At 32.3% G+C, this 18,644-nt stretch overlaps 1 protein-coding gene across 13 annotated transcripts in view; it reads right to left on the reverse strand.

Annotated features, from left to right (window-relative positions):
• The window catches only part of Epha5 (EPH receptor A5), a 333,364-nt gene that overhangs the window by 250,849 nt on the left and 63,871 nt on the right, over nt 1-18,644 (reverse strand). For all 13 annotated transcript variants that reach the window (XM_005331721.5, XM_005331719.5, XM_005331718.5 and 10 more), the window contains exon 3: nt 9,280-9,943. In XM_005331721.5, the coding sequence (XP_005331778.1) occupies nt 9,280-9,943 (664 nt within the window). The remainder of the gene's footprint in view (nt 1-9,279; nt 9,944-18,644) is intronic.

Here is an 18,644-nt window from a genome sequence, read left to right on the forward strand (position 1 = left end):
GAATCATAAAAAATTTGACAAATATTCAAAGGGATAGGACAAATGTTTCCTGCTCTTTACTTCTATAATTATCTGGTCCTAATTTATTTGTACTTCAGTTTCCTAATCTGTAAAGAAGAAAACAGTGCTCAGTCCAAGAATCTTTTATATCAGTGCTTCTTAAATCTGAATGTATAAGAAAATTATCAAAGAATCTCAGTAAAATGTAAATTTACTTTCAATGGTTTTGTTTTGTTTTGTTTTTGTTTTTTGGTGAGAACTAAAATTCTTCATTTCTAAAAAATTCCCAGTGAGGCCATTGCAGCTGGTCCATATACTATTCCCAGGGAGGCCAACAATGCATGCATTTTACATGTATACCTTACATCTCATAGCACTTAACATTTTGCAGAGAAGAAAAATAAGCTGACCAGTTTTGTAATTTGGCCTTGTTCACACATCTAACAAACAGAAAAATGAGATTTGAACTGTCTTTTACATCACTGTAAGGACAATGCCTTAATTTACCACCTACCCAAAAACTTTCTGATACTTCTCACAAATCCATTTTAAGTTCTGAAATCTATTAATAATTTTATTCAAGTATTAGATTCTTCATACATAGGATATCTAAAGATCTTTGGGAGATCTTAGCCATTAAAGTATTTTTTCTGATAATTTTTCTATATAAACTTATTAAAATAAAAGGAGATTATCTAGTGAATCTCATTTTAAACATTTAAGTGGTATTTTGCAAAAGTATGAGACATTTGAATGTAAAATATGATCAGTAATTCTTCAGCCACATGATCATGATTGAATTCAAATCCATTAATGTTAAAAATCTTCCTTTATAAGGAGTTATTATTATTATTGCAAAGGTGAGACATAGCATTTATCTGATAGATTCATTCTAAACTAAAAATGCATACACACTCAAAACCATGCGCACATCAAAGTTAAAAGTTTGACCAGAACACATTATGGCATGTTTGTCCTTCTATTACATTTATTTGATTGCTGTCTCCCTATTTTTCTTCTACACACCAAGAGATTCAATAGTTAAACCACTGTTGAACCAATTAACCCTTTCTTTCTTTCTCTTTTTCTTTCTTTCTTTCTTTCTTTCTTTCTTTCTTTCTTTCTTTCTTTCTTTCTTTCTTTCTTTCCTTCTTTCTTTCCTTCTCTCTCTCTCTCTCTCTCTCTCTCTCTCTCTCTCTCTCTCTCTCTCTCTCTCTCTCTCTTTTGTTTTAAAAGCCTTTCATACCTTCAATGGGTTTCACATACAAATAACTAGCCAACAATACCACTCATGAATAAATTGGTTTGTTTCAAGTTTGATATGAATGTATTTGACCACAGATAATTTATTAGATATACTCTATCTTTAAGATAATGTAACATGCATTAGAACAGCCTCACTTAGCCAATAAATTCAGGAATATCATTTCTCTGATTTTAATATAAGAACTTTAGAAATAAAAGAGTTAAACAAAATTAATATATTAAAATAGATCTCTACAATGGAAATTCCCTCATCTTACTACCCTGTTCCCTGTAATTTTGGCATTGTTGTTTCCCCATCTTTGTTAAAAATCAGCTCCTTAGAAAAAACTTTTTCTTATGGCCCTACCTAAAATTAGCAAATTCCACCCCAGGTATTAGCACCACTCTTAGAAATTCTCCTGAATTCTAACTGGATAAGACTCCATATGCTTGTTTGTATGCATATAGGTCTGAATTCCTAGGATACAGGAATTGTACAGGTAGGATACAATACAATAATAAAGAATAAATAGTAATATTTAAAGAAATAGCCAATCTTTCAATGCTGAGTCTCTAGAAAAATATTTATAAAGGAAGTTTCTTAATATTTACATGGCTTTTTTCACTCAATGAATAAAACTGTAAAAATATCTTATGATAAATAAATTTCTCAAGAATTAGATAAAACCATTTTATAATAGAAGACATATATGCATGTAAATATATTTTATTTTTAATAGAAGATATAGGAAATAGCTCATTTTTACTGAATAAGTATAATGTGCCAGATACTGTGTTAAGCACTTTTCATTAACTATCTCATGAGATTGCTAAGAGGTAGGTAGAGATGAGGAAAGCAAAGTTTGGGGAGATTCAGAAACTTGCACAGGGATAGGTAGCTGGTGAATTGTAAAGACAGAATATGAGCCCAGGTGTTCTGACTCATAATGAATGGGCTTAATGAGTATGTTGTCTCTCAAAAGAAATATATTTCTTGCCATATTGAAGTTAAATCAGTCACATCTCAAAAAAAAAAAAAGTTTTGGAAAATCTAAAGAAAAATGTAAACTTTTACAAAAGCAACAGTTCATAAACATTTTACTGGCACACATGTTCATTTGGGGTGAGAGAATAATTGGATTAGTAGTTCTCTCAACTAAGAGCAACACTATCCTCAGAGAGTATTTGGCCATATCTGGAAGTATCTGGGATTCCTAGTACGTTTACTGGGTAGACACCAAAGAAGCTGTTAAATATCCCACAAGAAATAGGCCACCACCCTGCACCTCCACCCACTAAAAAGAATATCTGACTTAAATAGAAACCTTTATTTAGGAAGAAAACCAAAATCAAATGCAGAATATCTCTAAAACTTTAATAGAACTAATCCAAAAAGTATGCCAGAAACCTGTCTAAATTGAAAAAAGAAAAAAGGATCATCTATTTTATTATCCTTATGCATAATAGCCACAAATGGATGAAGGGACTTAGTTGTTTAATTGTCTCGGTGGTTTATCTCAGCAGCAGGACACACACACACACACACACACACACACACACACACACACACACCACCCAATGATACTCTGAACTTCCATAATCACCACCCCTTTTTTCAAATTTTGAAATTAACATTAGTTTTCCTTTGTTGCATAAAATAACATACCAAATAGAACCAAAAGTTCAACCTCTTTGATGTTTTTGGTAATATGCCTAATGCCTAATTAAAAATAACTAGGCTCTCCAATGTATAATTACATGAACATCTAATAAACTATATTTCCAGCCAATTTTGCTTCAATCATAAATATGCACCAGAAGTATGAATGATCGACATACTGCTCCCTGCTGTATCTGTACTGTTTCTGAATCAAGGCTCTTTTTTGAGTTGGGTATTTTCACTACATTTTCCTTGCTGTGCAATCATCTCCCAGTTGGACAATTAATAAGTGCTTTTTCTCCACAGCCCTTGACGTGTAACCTCCCTTACCCTGTATTTTAGCATGCACTATATACCTTCTTCACTCTGACTGGTTTTGGCAGTGACCCACAATCTAAATCTCTTTCCTCCATTTGATAAAAGTGAAACTATAATTATCCAGGGCTAATTTCAAATTACTACTTCATTCCACCAGCAACTGATGAAGATTAGTGGTCTTGCCTTGCATCTGAGTAAGTCAGCAACATAATCACAAGAGAACTCAGCAGGCAACATTTGATTCATGTGAACTCAATTACTTCTGTCAAACACATTCATTTCAATAAAAAGCAGAAACTTCCAAAATGGGTTTTTGCTAACCATTTTACACTCAAAAAAAAAAATTTCTTACATGACTCTTAAAGGAAAAACATAGCATGAATTTCACCAGAAATAATAATAAATAACAAGTGAGAAACACACTTGGGTAAATGGATTTGGAAACATTACTTATTTCTGAAAGTAGAGAGCATTTCAGAGAAATGAATTTGTATACTTAAAATTATTATTGAAAATTTAGGCTATATATTAGTTGCCCCACAAAAATTAATATACACTATATTTTAAATTAAACCAGAGTATTTTATTATCTCACCTAAGCCAGATTATTATGAGTAAGGAAGTTGATTTTTCTTAAAGGAAGTTAAATGAAAGGGAGTTGGATAATGACAGATTATGAATTGCTAAACTGGCCAAGATGCCTGAATCACTGCTTGGTTGTCATCTGGGTTTAAGTCATATGGTTCAATATTGCCCAATACTCTGTGCCCTGAAGAATTAGTCTCTAAAAGTCCTTTGGTCAACTCCCTCATAAGTGTAAGTATACCAGGTCACATGGGCATGATCTGACAGTGACTACCATGTCATTGCCCAGTACAGATTCAGTAAATGTTAATATATGATAATCATTATAATAGATATATTCAAACTTCAGCTTTTAATATAATTACATCCTTAATTATATTCTAACATAATTTAGTATCAAAGAAACTGAATAATTAAATGTCATTATGCAATAAGGCCATCCTATAAATATATTTTAATATGTGATATATGAGGCTCTGCAAAATTTACTAAGATTACATCTATAATAATTAATATATAAAGTGTCAAACACATATGGTTTAAACCCTAAAAACTGAGATTTTTGGCCTGAGAGTTTTAAGATTAAGAAAGGATCATTTAAAAAGAAATATTTGTAAATTTTCAGTTCAAGCAAAGATATGTTCTGCAGATAAATACAAAGGTAAAATAAAACAACAGAACACGATATTTAGCTGGACACAGTGGTGCACACCTGCATGCCTGAGGAAGGAGGATCACAAGTTCCTGGCCAGCCTCAGCAACTTAGCAAGGCCCCGTCTCAAAATAAAAAATAAAAATGTGCTGGGGATGTGGCTCAGTAGTTAAGTATGCCTGGGTTTAATATCTGGTAGAAAAAAAATCAATATTTATAAAATTCAGTCTTCTTTTATGCCCTTACACATTTTTCTTTCCTCTCTTTGGATACCCTTTCCCTTCTTCTTGCCTTTTGATTTCTTTCTCACTTGTCAACTCAACCTACACCAACCCTGCCATTAGGAGGTATATAGTGTAATCAAAGAAGGGAAAGTCATTATTTGAAGGGAAAATATATGAATAAATAACAATGAGATTTGACCTAGTTTGAGGAGTCAGGGACTACATCCCAGAAGAAGGCATACTAGACTACAGATCTGAAGGATTAGCATGAATTATTTAGCTGGCATAAATGAGGTTGAAAAATATTCCAGGGGATGAGAACAGGATTCTTTCAAAACAAATAATGAAGGTAAGTAAACTGTCTTTGAGAACTAAGAGGAGCTGATGTAGTTGGGGAGGGGAGGAGAGTCTGCAGAGATAAGAAGGGCAAAACCCATGCAGAGTTTTAGGGTGTTATAAAAGTTTGATCTTGAAGGACTCCAAAGAAGTTTGTAAAGTGGTGGGAGGTAATGAGTGTGCAAAACCACAAGATTTGCATTTTTATGTAAGTGATATATTCACATTGTTCAAAATCAAAACTACATATAATATCATTCAGTGTACTCAAAAATGAAGTTCCTTCCTATAAGGTATGCTTAGGGATTTGAGGAAAAAAGGAAATAGAAGTGGATGATTTCAAAAGACAATGGTTGTTAAATTCTGTAAATACTTTGTAATGGTTAATGATTAGGAAAGCGGTGTCAGAAAGATCTTTAGTTTTGTTTTTTTTTTTTAATCAAGAATAATTTCCAAACGTCAATTTCCCATTTTAAGATTTGAGGATAGGGTATTAAGAACATAGAATAACTGACAATAATAATGGCATTTTATATCACACCCATCAACACACATATTTACATTTACATACATACATTATGTATAGATATAAATGCCTCAAGAATATCTGTTATTTCTGAAATCACCAAAGCAAACTTGAAAATTTTGTTTATTCATTCAATGAGTAAGTCATCCAAAAAGAGAAATTATTTATAGAACATTCAGAATTTTTCCTAAACAATGGAACAGATTAGAACACACAGAGTCATAACCACATAAATACAGTTATCTCATACTAGACAAAGGCACCCAAAACATACATTACAGAAAAGATAGCTTCTTTGACAAATGGTGCTGGAAAAACTGGAAATCCATATGTACTATAATGAAACTGAATCCCTATCATACTGCACAGAACTCAACTCAAAATGGATCAAAGGCCTAGGTATTAGACTAGAAACTGCACCAAATAAAAGAAAATGTAGGCCCAACTTCCCACCATGTGGGCTTAGGAACCAAATTCCTCAACAAGACTTGTAAAGCACAAGAAGTAAAATAAAAAATCAATAAATGGAGTGAAATCAAACTAAAAAGCTTCTTCACAGCAAAGGAAACAATCAAGAGTGTGAACAGAGATCCTACAGAATGGGAGAAATATCTTTGCCATCTGCACCTCAGATAAAGCATTAATTTCCAGGATATACAAAGAACTAAAAAAGCTTAACACCAATGTTGAGGGCCACAGACCGACTCGGCTGTGGCCCTTAACACACCAATAAATAAATAAATAGATAATCAATAAAAGGGCAAAGGAACTAAATTGAAACTTTTCAAAAGAAGAAATACAAATGGTCAACAATTTTTTTTAAAAAAATGTTCGACATCCCTAGCAATTAGAGAAATGCAAATTAAAACTACACTGAGATTTTACCTCACTCCACTCAGAATGACAGTTATCAAGAATACAAGTAACAATAAATATTGGCAAGAATATGGTGAAAAAGGTACACTCATTCATTGCTGGTGGTACTGCAAATTGGTACAACTACTGTGGAAAGTGGTGTGGAGACTCCTCAAATAACTAGAAAGGAAAACACCAAGTTATGCCACTCTGTAGTATATGGAGTTAAAATCAGCATACCACAGTGATATAGTCACATAAATATTTATAGCAGCATAATTCACAATAGCTAAGCTATGGAACCAATTTAGGAATCCTTCAACAGATTAGTGGATAAAGAAAACATGGTTTATAGACAATGGAATATTACTCAGCCATAAGAAAGAATTAATTTATAACATTTTCCAGTAAATGGATGGATCTGAAGACTATCATACTAAGTGAAATAAACTAATCCCCAAAACCAAAGGTAGAATGTTCTCTCTGATATGTAGAAGCTAACCCAGAAGAAGGAGGGGAGAATAGAAGTTCAGTGAATTAGACAAAAGGGATGAAGGAAAGAGAGGGGATAGGAATTGGAAAGACAGTGAAATGAATCTGACATAACTTCTCTTAGGTACCTATATTAATATACAACAGGGTATCTCAACATTGTGTATATCCACAAGACTGGGATCCTAATGAGAATAAGATATATTCCATGTTTGTATAATCATGTCAAAATAGACACTACTCTCATGTATAACTGAAAAGAAGAATTTAAAAAAAAATCTTCCTAGAATGGAATTGTACATCATTTGTTCATTGTAAAACACCATAAAGCATTATTCATATACACCACACAGTATAGAACAGTCTCTGGCTGTTGTAGTATATAGATCACTTACACTTGGCCCCTGAAGCCTTTGTTCCTACTAGGCTAGTAGGGTAGGGAGCTAAATGCAGGAATTAAAAGAGAGTCTGCTTCATGAAGATTTCTATAGTGCAACCTCCGCTGCTTACCTCCCCATCTCCTCTGTCTCTCTGGCCTGATTCAATTATTAGTAGTATGAGGGGAGAAAGAAGTGTGTTAAATGTTTCCACTAAGAAACATACTGTCAGAGATACTAGTCCCTCAAGATATTTCATAAGTACCAGGAGAATGCTTAATCCCATCAATAATCAAAATTTATCCTCTAAAAATGTAGAGGCCTCTTATAGCCTCTGCCAAGCAGATATGAAGATAAAGCTCAGTGTAGTTTGATCTTAAGCCACCATATATTCTCTAAAATAATGTAATCAATCAAGTATCCCATGCTTCTTTAAAAGACTAATAAACAAAATTTTACACTTAACCAGTAAGACATATTTATAATATGTTAGGCTACAATATAGTCAAGAGATTAAATTTAACTCCTGCTTCTGATTCTACAATTACCTATGACCTCATTGTGAACCAGTAAAACTGCTCAAAACAAAAAGTTAAGAGAATGTTAAGTTAATGTTAACTGCTTGAAATCCAGTTCTGAACAAACTATGATTCATTTCCTTAACCAACATATAAATATTTCAAAAACATTATTTTGAATTAACAAAACTTTTAGGTGTCCATGTGTATGTAGGTACAAATTAAGTGTGGCGAGTTACAACTTACACAGAAAAACAACCATAGAATTAATTGTAGATAATATTGTAAAGAATACAAAATAAGAAATTTAAGTATATGCAATGTGTTTCTAAATTGAATGAATTAACCAAAGTCATTATGACTTCCAGATAATATCCCTAGTTTATTTCCTGGATGTCTACCCATCTACAGGCTGGCCTGAGCAAACTTACAAGTTTGATACACATAATGCATACAGTGAACTTAGGAAATAAAAATGCACCTGAAGCGACCAGAAGGGACTGAGGGACTGCTCAGCATTTGGTTTTCTTCTTAGTTAATAAACATGAACTCCCATTACTTAGTTAACATGCACACATCATGGTGAAAACAAGTTCAAGTTCATTAGGACAAATAATATTTAAAGGAAAAAATGTTTGTTTTTCCCTCTAAGATTCCCCCAATGTCTTCACTTTGACATAAAGTACTATCCTGTTCCAAAAAGCCATTCATAAATATCCAAGTTTGAAAGGGCAACTTACCACACTGCAGGCAAAATGAAAGCATTTTCAAATGAACAGGGAAGCATGCATGATCAAGTTTCAATTTAAAAGAAAAATTAAGACAGGAAAAAATCTCCGAGTGCAAATTGCTTCGAAATGACCTTTTATATGTATTGGCTTTATCTCCAAACAGTTATTTTCATGGGGCATTGCTTATTATGCATTTAAAATTGATCTGTAAATTTTAAAAAGCAAGCATGTAATAGCAACCATATGTAAACAACATACTAACCCAAGTCCTGTCCATTTACAAATGTTTTGCTGTGAAATTCATATGGCTGAACTTATTTTTAAAGACACTTTAAAAGGCAGTTTAAAGCATACCAAAACAAGCCTCCTTTAAGATTTTGCATTTGACTTTCAATCAGCAAGTAAAATATGGAAAGAAAACAGCAACATCAGATCATAATCATACCATGAAAGTTACTAATCTCTTGGCTTGTGTTGTTCAAAAGTAAAACTTCTGAAAGCAAAGCAAATATGAAATATTGCACAGCCAGTCAGACACTCTCTGAGTATTAATTATGTATATCCAATAAAATATTACATTAAATCTTTCATCGTTGCCAGGAATTTTAAAATTCAGAGAAGAGAGAAATCAAACTTGAAGAGTAAGAATCTCCATAAATTAGCAAAGTAAAAGGTCACTTGCTCATAATCATTGGAGGAAATACATATGCATGATCCAACTGAAGCAGAAAGCCCCTGTAGATCCACAGGCAACTCTTACCTTGACAGGTACCATTTTTCTCTTCATATCCTTCCTTGCACATGCATTTCCCAATGGGCACCAGCCACTCCCCTTCAGCACTGCAGTGCATTTTGGGAGGTTCATCTGTCACAGAATGGTTGACGCAGGAGCCTGACACCTCAAGCAACTGTGAAGAATCTGCTCCAGTGATGGTGTCCGGGAAGACAGCCAAGTGCCGTATCACAGAGGGGCATTTTTTATAGTATACACGCACAGAAACCAGAGCAATGCAAGCACCAACATCTTGGAAAGCAAGATAAAATCCCTTTTTGCTTAGAGGTCCTACATCTCTGACCTCTGTATTCAGTTTCATGACACGGTCACCAAGATCAAGTTCCGTAAAGCTCTCATCAGCAGCAATGGTATCGATTTTGATGTACTGGTTTTCCTTGATGTTTCTTCCATTCTCATCATCTGACTCAAAATAATACATGTTAAAAGTTTCCTTACAGGTTCCCAGTCCTCCAGGAAGGCTGTTACAGTCTCGCAGAGTGAACTTGAGTTCTATGAAGATTCTGGAAGCACCTTCATTGGAGATCCAACTGGTCAAAAGCCAGTTATTCTGATTCTGTTCCATAACTTTGCATACTTGGTATGTGTGGATAGGGGCATAATTTTCATCAACTTCACCAATCTCTTCCCACTGTACAAAAAAGAGATAAAGAAATTTTGAAATAGAAAACAAACAGGAAAAATAGAAAAAAAAATCATGAAAGAAAATTCATTCATGTATAGAAATCTCCATAAACTCCATATATAGTATTGAGAGAAAGAGCCCTACAAATTTGGGAGAAGAAATTAACAAGAAATTTTATTCTTTTTTTTGGTGCTGGGGATTGAACTTAGTGTCACCATGAAACTATGCACTCCACCACTGAGCAACACCCTTAGCCCCTCCTTTTTTAAATTAAAGAAATTAAGAAATTATAAACTCTTTGGATTAACTCAAAGATGAACAAATATGAATGATATGTTCCAATATCTTTTGGGGAGGAGGCATGTACTTCAGAGTAAAAGTAAAATAAAATGAATGTAGTCAAGGTATTTAAATAAGAAGCAAAGCAGAGAAAGTATATATTTTTGGAAGAGCGGTAGTATATAAACAAATAGGATAGATGCTATGATTTGGATAATATTTCCAAAAGATTCACATGCTAAAGGCTTTGTCCTCATCCCATGAAGCTATTGAGAGGTGGCAGAATCTTTAAAAGGTTTGCCATAGTAGGAAGTCTGTAAGTCATTGGGGACATGTCCGCAAAGGGATATTAGGTCCTTGTTCCCCTCCTGTTCCTCCAGTTTGTTATCTGTCCATGAGGTAAGTGGTATTGCTCTGTTACAAACTCCTGCTATAATTAGCTGCCTCATCATAGGTCAAAAAACAATGGGTAAACTGATCATAGACTGGAACCTTGAAAACTGTGAGCCAAAATATACCCTTTATATTTATAATTTAATTAAATAAAGGTTTGTTATAGTAACAGAAAGGTAAGACAGAAGATAAAGTTTGAGAGAGAAAAAATGTCTAATTTTAAAAAGTAAAATGAGAAAAGAACAGCAAATGTGAAAAAGAACGTGAAAAATGTAACATGAAAAGTCACTTATTTAATTCTGTCACATGACAAATAGTACATTGATGTAATTTAATTTGAAAAAAAATACATTAGTTTAAAATTAATAGTAGATCTTTATTTCATTGAACCTAGCAACTCAGAACTTTTTCACTAACTGGATAGCTAAATATGCATTCATGAATTTATCCACAAATACAGACACAGATACAAAATAGAAATTACAGGATTATAATATGCACAGTCTTGTCATTTTGAACATTAACTGACTTGTTATATCCTGTGAATGGATTAATTCCCTCTGATCAATGCATTACTTTATGAATAGTTACTTTAAGATTCTGAAAATGTACAGGATGTAAAAGTAATTGAGTATGATTTATATAGCTTTCAAAATAGGATCAGTTCAAAGAATAGGTATACACCTATTATTTCCTGATAAAGTACCCCAGTTTTGAGAATCTCAATGTACAATGAGCACTTCCAGAACAGTATTAGCACCAAAGTTTTATTCCTGATAAAGATATCATGATAGCCTAAAACTTTTCTTTAAGCCTTATAGAATGTATATTCACAAAACTATATATGGTTTTATTTTAAATCATTAAAAAGTCACTGAAACAGAGAGAAAAGAACCCACACTAACTTCCAATAAGTTAAGAATGTGTGATTTTGAACACTGACTATTTTAGATAAATTTAATGAGACATTTTTTAGACTTCATATTAAGTGTAGCATTATTTCTTCATTCTGTCCAACTGGCAAAGATGGGCAAAATGTGAAAGCACAAAGGGTGCAAATAAATCTCATACCTCAGATGGCCCTTCTCAAGATTCTAGCTGTCATCAGGCAGACATAAGTAAAAGGTGCTAATGAGATAAAACTGCTGAGTTCCTTAAATTCACAAGAGAGAGACATCAAGATTTTATCTTGCCTAACAAGTTTCACATTCTGCTGTTATGAGAAGCATTGGTTATTTCATTTAATCTTATTTTTGTCTTCTCTCATAATGTATATAAACTCTACTTAGCCTCTGGTTTTCTAAACCAACCTTCTGTCTTACCACTATATCATTAAACCATTCACAAATGGTTGAAGTATATATCTCTACAGTAGAAATCATTCCTGTATGTAACAATTAATATTTCTTGCAAATGAGAACCTCAACTAACCAAATGAAAACTGAAAATTATCCATCTACCATGACAAATTAAATACATGGTCTTTAGTTTAACAAAAGGAAATAGCATTAAAGCTCTTCTCTTTAAGAAAAAAAAACCCAAAATGTTACACTATTACTTTTTAAATATTTATTTTATGTTATGATAGTCATCCAAAACAAAATACAAATGGATTTTAAATTGTTCACCTTAAATCACTTACAGAAGACCTATTTCAGCATCACATATTCCAGTAAGATCATTGTAGCAAATAAAAGCAAGCAAAAAAGCAGCAGATTCCAAGACTACAAGCCAAGCAATTCAGTCTTTATGTGTACGAAGTCCAAGGTAGCACAAATATTATTAAATATGCAAGCCAAGCAGCACTTGACAAGACAGCTTAATAGTTACTGCTTCAGGTGATAATTTCAAAGTATGTGCATAAGCATTTTGTTCCTCTGAATATTCTCAATTAAGGAGAGAAAAACTGTAATTTTCTTCAAATTTAAAAATCTGTTGTGGTGAGATTTTATTTATATTTTCTTTTCAAGCATTCAAAACACAAATGAAGGCCCACATTTTATATTTCTCATTTGCAAACAGGAAGACTTTAATTTAAATAATTGTGGCAATAAGCTATTCAAAGAATCAAACAAGTAATATATACATTTTCTAAATATGCCCTCCTTTAAACAAATACATTAAGAAATGGACAAAATTATTTCCGTTATTATAGATTATCTAAATAAAAATGTGGAATTCCTCTGTAGTTTCTTTCTTTTTTATATTAAGAGGTCATCTTACTCTCCTCAGCTAAAATCAGCCATGAGAAAGAAAGGTTTGGGGGGGTGGGGCAGTGGAAAGAAAATAACACTCACTAAGAAATATGAATATAGTAGGCCAATTTCTAGATACTTTAAAATGTCGTGACAAGGAGGTTACAGAATTTAATGAAGGACACAGATAGAAAACAATGTTTTTCTGTTCAATTTTGTTGCCTTTCCAAATATTCCATGGTGTAATAAAATATTTGCTAATCCCTTGGTTACTGATTAACGTGGGTACTAGGGAAGCACATATCACTGAATGCAATAAGGAGCAATAGCTCTGCTCTCTAGCTCTGGCAGCTCTCATCCTTTGAGCCCATGCTTCTTATATTTTTTTTCCTCATTTCCTATATTCTGCATTTTTTCCTCCTTATTTCCTATGCTCTACCTTAAAATTTAGAAAACTGATTACAACTTTGGTTGGCTTGGCTTTTCTTCAACTCAGTTGCATTCCAAACACATGCCTGGTCAGGCTACCTATGTAAGCCTCATTCATCAGAAAAGTGGGGATGGGACTTATTTTCATATGTGTATCATGGAATTACCATCTTCCTACCCAAACTATTAAGAAGTAATTGATCCCTGTCTGCATTTCACTGACCTTTTAGATTTCTTGCCTAAAAAGAAACCTCAATTTCTCAATTCACTTCATTAAATTGTTACCACACACTATTAAAACTAAATATCCACTTTTTCAGTCATCATGTAACCATAAAAATCTTTCTGCCTTTCTTTATATATCTTAACACTCAAAAACCTATATGCAACTGGACATGCATGATGGTCTCATTATAAACTGCAGCTCAGGGTCTAACACTACAGAACACAGAGGAGGGTGCTCAAGAGATATTTTGTATTGAATGAACTCATGCCAAACATGCATGCATTCCCCTTAGTCAAGAAATCCAGTTCATTTTAAATTTCAAATAATTCAAACATGGCAAATAAACGATTATATGGCTGACATTCTATTAAAAAGAACAGACTTTCTTCTCTGTAACTTTTCTAAACTTTATCAATTCAAGTTTATGAATTCAGATTTTTTGAAAGTTCTTTTTCAGTAGTTTTTTATTACAAATCTTTAAGCATTTATTTAAATATATTTTCTCAAACCAATTATTCATATAATTATTATGAGTTTAGTCTGGCATATTAGCCTGTAAAACTATCTTCATTATCATTACATCTTACCAATTATAATTTATAGCTTAAATTAGATATTGTATTCTTGAAAATGTTTTCAGAGTACACATTTTTATAGTACAAATTAAAATCTCAGAAGATAGTACATCATAGAGTAGTATTGTACCTAAACTCTTGTTTGAGTGAAATTGTCAAATGATATTAAGACAATCTTCGTGGGTTTTGTGGGGTTTTTTTGGCAGAGTGATGTAAAAACTGGGCAAAGAATCATTGTCTTCAGCATTTCTCTGACACGAGAAAAACACAACTTTCTAGGAAGACCTTGTTTATTGCTTAAAGACTTCTTTTTTCATTATCCTTTAATATCACAATATTTTATATAATGCCTTTTAAAATGCTCTAAAACAAAATAAGTGATATGCCTCAAATTTTATTCAAAATGTTTTAGATATAACTTATTATATTCAGTGTATATATTCATGTTGTATTACAGTATGTTTCACTAACTTCATAGAAGATATCCCCATCTTAAGCTACTAGAACACTGATGTTTGAAAAACAGCAATACTGCTTTCATGATCTTAGAAAATTCCCAAGAACAGTTTAATATGCATTAAAATTTTGAAGTCGGGCATTTTACCCATTTTAACCAAGAACAAAACACTCTAATTCCTATCTCAAAATATATTTACCTAAATATAGACTTTATGGAAGTTTTCTGCTACTGCAGAAATAAAATGAAATTTTATATATAAAATTAAAAACTTCAAAGAGTGAGAGTATTTTCTTTTTATAATTGTGTAGTTAACTGTACTACTTTAAATTTCAATACAGATTTCAGCTTTATTTTTTCCTATTTTTTATTTTGCTGAATTCCCTAAAATTGAGAAAAATGTGTTTATTTGGACCCGAATACATTTCTTATTTTCATTCTTTCCCATACACATGATAAATAATAACTAATATCCTTACCTATAATATTTTATAAATATTATCTTTTATAAAACTTTTAACATTTTATAATATTCTATCTCTGACAAAAAAGTCACATTTTACCTAAAATCACATTTTTCCTTCTTGTTAGATATTCTAATGATTTCATTTGTCTGCTTGTTCTACAGAATTCTGTTCCTACCTAGTACATTCAATGTAGGATATTTTCTCTGAGAGAAACTAGATCAGAAAAATTCAAAGGATAAGTGACTTGGAAACATGCTTAGTGGCAGAATAAGGTGAGGTATCCAACTATTGGTGGAAAGATATTTTTTGTGTGTGTGCATGTGTACATGTATGTGTATTGGCTATTATTATGTTAAGGTGTTACAATCAACTAAAAACCAATTTATCATTAGGAAGATACAACATATTACTAAAAACAGTGTATGCTGGGTAAAATTTTCAGTCCCTAGTCAGTGCAACTTTCTTTTCAGTGACTGTCCAAATGCTCAAACAATGAGGAGCCAATAAAAGAGAACAAGTTCGTGTCCTTGTGTCAACATGCTTTTTGTTGTCATTCAAAGGTGATCCTGTAATATGAGCAAAGCTCAAACTTAAGAGAGTATTGGAATAATAGTTTGGAGATTCAGCCATGTTTAAATCAATTTTCCCATGACACTGTGTGAATGACATAATTATATAAAATATAACCACTTCATTTTGCAGATGAATAAACTGAGACCTAGAGCAACTTATATACCAATTAATGTCTGAAATTAGAACATTGATGATAATTAATGTTTTTTTCTTTTATAAGGGCTAAAACTATAATGCATAATATATAGGGGCACATGATATCATTCTGACCAACCAAAAGAGGAAATATTTCATTACCTAATGGTGTAAGTATTTCAAAAGATAAATTTGTTACAAAAGATAAATATGTTGACATTTATTGTAGAATTTTAATGTCATTTCTTCCTTGTTTAGTTTTCAGACTTCTGGATCAAGACCAGAAACAGCCCATTGGGCAACAGAAGAATCTCTGATTTCATGTATAAACCCAAGGAAAAAAATTATATAAAAATATAAAATATGTAACAGAGTTTCTGTTTTACAAATTCAATCTCTTTAGTAGCTATGGTTCTTTAGAAAAATAAACATGACAAAATGTATCAACTTCCAGCAGAAATCATTTGAATTGAAATCTGGTTACATTTCCTCAATAATACATTAGTGGGGAAAAAGAAAAGACTTGCATCAAGTAGGAATTTGAGTTGTTTAAAACATCTTTAAAATTCATGAGTATGATGTGGCAATACTGCTAGAAATGACTCAATTAATTTTCTGTGTATGAAATAAAACTGAAGTTGATTACTTTATTGCCCATGGAATAGTACAGATATTTATGAGCTCAAATTCAATTCATGATACAAATAAAATTACTTGAAAAAGGCAGATTCAGACTTTCAAGTTCCTATGAATATTTTCAAAGGGAAATTCATAAACAATTGAGCATCTATATACAATACTAAGTCTGAATGACTAAGAGGAGAGTTTCTTCCTAGGAGAAAAAAAAATCAGACTTTTCTCCAACGTTGCAGTTACTGATACGTTTTCAATAAAATGAATCACTTCTTGTGTGATTTACTCTTTAACAAATTTATCCAAGGTCACAAGAAATGAATTGGAGGTTGGAAACCTCAAAAAGTATCACATTAGATAAAACATGTACAACGAGAGAACTTTATTATTTAATCTAAAATTATATCTTTTTTTTTTTTTTTGGTGCGGAGGGGTATGAGGGATTGAACTCAGGGGCACTCAACTACTGAACCATATTCCCAGCCCTATTTTGTATCTTATTTAGAGACAGGATCTCACTGAGTTGCTTAGCGCCTCAACTTTGCTGAGGCTGGCTTTGAACTCGTGATCCTCTTTTCTCAGCTTCCAAAGCTGCTGGAATTACAGAAAAAAGTATATTTTACTTAAATAGTGTGATGAAGGTAATCTACAAGCCAAAAGAGAAAATATACACATCAAAAGTATGATTATACTTACTTTATTCTACTTTTCATTAAAAAGGGAGAGATTAATAGTTTCAAATAGATAAAATGAAAGAGTTTGTCATGAATATTTCAAGGTTTAAAATCTGGCATTCTTCCTTGAGATTTGACTAATGAAAACAAATTCAAACTTATCACCAAGTCAATAATAATTCTAAAAGACAGAATGAGCTAAGTGGGCAGGCATGCCTGAAATTAACAAATTAATAAACTTAATAAAATTTTAAGCAATCTAATTAGTGTTTGATCAAAAACCAGCCAAATTACCTACAGTACATATGATCTAATTTCTCAATGATTTTGTGCCGTGAGTTGTAATTTTACAAGAAGCACTAAAATCAAATAAGTTTGTAGAATTCTGCTTCAGTTTAGTTCATCAAAGCACCACTGCATATCCATATACTTCCTTGCATAAGCTATAGCAGCTTCCCCCCAGGGATTTACATCAAGTTAAACAAAAGATGGTCAGTTCAACATTTGATATCATGCAGGACTCAGATAATATAAATAATCATTTGTATCCTATAACAAAAGTTTACATACTCAGTTAGCTATAACTTTCTCTTTTTAATTTTTTCTTTTTAGTTGTAGATGGACACAACACCTTTATTGTATTTGTATTTGTTTTATTTTTTAACATGGTGCCGGGGATCAAACCCAGTGCCTTACGCATGCTAGGCAAGTGCTCTGCCACTGAGCCACAACCCCAGCCCTTAGCTTTCTATAAAATGATTATGATCTCAATTTTATATACATACTTAAGGGAGCATACATATGTATCATGGAGATTTTAAGAAGAGTCTAATATTTTTCTCATGTTTCACAATTTCACATGAACACACACATAATACATACTCACTCACACATTATAAAGAATTCCATCTTCACAGTCACTGTAAAATACTGAAGATATTGTCCTCTTAGTATTATTTCAACATGTATATTCTCAATAACATGTAAAATTTTAAAGTAATATTATTATATTCTTTAATAAATACTATCCTTTTGTAGATAGCTACATATTCTTCAGGAAGCTTTCTTTCCAAAGCTACATGAAAATTTCAGTAAATGAGAAAGGAAAAAAAATAACTATTTCACTTGAGGCTCAATTTAATGAAAATAGATTAACCTCTGGTGTATTTAATATTCCAGGCAAAATAAATACAATTATACCCTTGCTATCCTGCCCCCATCCCCCCCAAAACGGTTTAACTAAATCATTTGCAACTTGGGATGAATGATATATCCAGTTTATAAAATATATTTTAAAAATATAATGCTGCCTCTGCTGTCTGTTCTTTATTCTGCCCTCATCCTTTAGTGGATAATTCTATACTGTGTAGAGTAGGCCTTGACAACAAGCATCCATAAATCATTTCCATATCTCATTAATCATGTTCTTGTAATCAGTGGCTATTCAACTCAAATTTCCATCTCATTCTTTTGTTGGTGAAACAGCCATATTGGGCTGTCAGCTTATTCAGGTTTAAGTGATTATAGTGACAGTAACATAGAGTATGGTCCACTCCATCTTCTTACCATAGCAGTCCTGATGAAATCTACAGGAATGGAGGCTGTCTACTGTCAATGTGTTGTCCACTGGCAGATGAACTCCCATAGGGAACAGCTTTATTTTTCAGTTTC

The sequence above is a fragment of the Ictidomys tridecemlineatus genome, chromosome 9 (assembly GCF_052094955.1).
Source record: "Ictidomys tridecemlineatus isolate mIctTri1 chromosome 9, mIctTri1.hap1, whole genome shotgun sequence".
In the NCBI taxonomy this organism is placed as follows: domain Eukaryota; kingdom Metazoa; phylum Chordata; class Mammalia; order Rodentia; family Sciuridae; genus Ictidomys; species Ictidomys tridecemlineatus.